At 37.4% G+C, this 2,115-nt stretch overlaps 1 protein-coding gene across 1 annotated transcript; it reads left to right on the top strand.

The window, feature by feature from the left end:
• Window positions 1-376: 376 nt before the first annotated feature.
• On the top strand, window positions 377-2,115 carry LOC115704742 (dof zinc finger protein DOF3.6). Its single transcript, XM_030631949.2, has 2 exons — window positions 377-770; window positions 1,004-2,115. The coding sequence occupies exons 1-2, from the start codon at window positions 714-716 to the stop codon at window positions 2,000-2,002; spliced, it is 1,056 nt and encodes a 351-aa protein (XP_030487809.2). The 5' UTR covers window positions 377-713; the 3' UTR covers window positions 2,003-2,115.

The raw sequence follows: 2,115 nt of genomic DNA, 5'->3' as shown, positions 1-2,115 counted from the left end.
GTAATTTATACGTAAAGTAAGACCATCCTTCCCAAACACACGATGATATATACATTAAGAAATGATTGAAAAAATGTAAGACTTTTATTAATATATGTCCATGCAAAAAAAAAAAAAAATTATATGCAATGAACAGACCCATATAAATAAAGGTCCATTCGATTGTGACGCTTCCACACCCGAAACCCCACCTCTTACCCAACTTTTATTTTTTAATTTCAAATTATTGATAGTCAGCTTGTTTTATTATTCATATATCTTAACCTATTTACTTAGGGTTTAATTATTCTCTCTCTGTCTTGATCATGCATGGGCACTAATCTTTTTGGGTGCACTACAGTGTTAATAATAACAGTATAAAGAAAAAAAAGAAGCTTAAAGACTAAGAAAATGGTTGTCGTTTACCCTTTAAACCCTAAAAATTTAATAAAACAAAAATAGAGATAAGAGAGTAGTAGTACTCTTACTACCATACAGAACAAAGGAACAAAATAAATATAAACAAAAACCCTCTTCTTTATATCTTTACATCTCCATCTGATGATCTCTCTCCTTTCTCTCAAACTCTTTCTTAATAAACGTTTGATGTGATTCTTAAGCCACACAAAAGAATATACATATATATATATATCTCCCACCTAAAATAACCCATCAACTAAACTTTTTCACAAAAAAGAAAAGAGAGAGATTTTTAAAGCTCCAAAGAGAGAGCCATGGCTTTCTCATCTGTTCCTCATGTGTATCTGGATCCACCCAACTGGCCGCCACAGGTTTTTATTAATTTTTATGAATTTTTTCTTTTTCTTACCCCAACTCAAATATTATTGAGTTTGCTTCTTCACCAAAAAAGCTAAAAATCTTTAAAGCCACATAAATAATTATTCATATATTTTTACAAATATTCCTATATATCCTTTCTAATCTCATCCCCTTCTTGAATATACCAGATATTTTAAATTTGTATTTGATTTTAACTTTAGTGTTTTATGATGAAATTCTGCAGCAACCGAATCATAATGATCATCAACATCAACAGCAGCAACAACAACAAAATAGCAATCGTAATGACCAGAATTCTCAGGTTCACGCACCTCTACTTCCAACACCAGAAAGTGTTGGCGGTGGAGGTGGTGCGGGCTCGATAAGACCAGGCTCGATGGCAGATCGAGCCCGTCTAGCAAAAATACCACAACCTGAGATGGCCCTAAAATGCCCTCGTTGTGATTCAACCAATACTAAATTTTGCTATTTCAACAATTACAGCCTCACGCAGCCTCGACACTTCTGCAAGACTTGCCGCCGGTACTGGACTAGAGGAGGAGCCTTGAGAAGCGTGCCGGTTGGCGGAGGGTGCAGGAGGAATAAGAGAACCAAAGGATCATCAAACAGATCTAAATCGCCCTCTACCGCCCCCACAACCGACCGCCCGGGTTCTACTGCGGCTGTCATCACTTCTAATGGCAGCGGCAGTGGTGCAGATATGTTAGGCAATTTGGGTCCACAGCAGACTCTACCCCACTTGCCTTTTCTGCCAAATCTTCATCATCATCTAGGAGAGTACGGATCTGGAAGTGATATTGGCTTGAATTTCGGGGGAATTCCTCCGCGGTTGGGGAACACAGGCGATGGTGATGATAATATTCATGAATTTCAGCTTAATGGAAACGGTGATCATCAGCAATGGAGACTGCCGCAGCATCAAGTTCACCAATTCCCTTTCATGGCATCTAACTCGGAACAACCAACTAGGTTGTCGTACCCGTTCGAACAGTTTCAATCTAAGCCATTGGAGACACAAGAGGTGAAGGTAGAGGTGAATAATAATAATAATATTCATAACCAATCTGGTCTGAATAATCTGTCCAGAAATTTTTTGGGAAGTCTTGGATTAAATGACCATCAGTTCTTAGGTGGTGGTGGTGGTAGTAGTGGCAGTGGTGGTAATATTAATGCATGGACCGACCTCTCTACTTTCACTTCTTCTACCAACCATCTCTTATAGTAACTTAATTTTACTTATTATTACATGTGCCTCAATCTTTGATCTTATCCCGCTAGCTAGCTATATATATATAGCAAATTAATATATATCGTTTACTAAACAAGAAACAAAAA

Source organism: Cannabis sativa, chromosome 1 (genome assembly GCF_029168945.1).
Source record: "Cannabis sativa cultivar Pink pepper isolate KNU-18-1 chromosome 1, ASM2916894v1, whole genome shotgun sequence".
NCBI lineage: Eukaryota > Viridiplantae > Streptophyta > Magnoliopsida > Rosales > Cannabaceae > Cannabis > Cannabis sativa.
The sequence above is the reverse complement of the archived record's forward strand: the minus strand, read 5'-3'. Positions and strand labels throughout refer to the sequence as shown.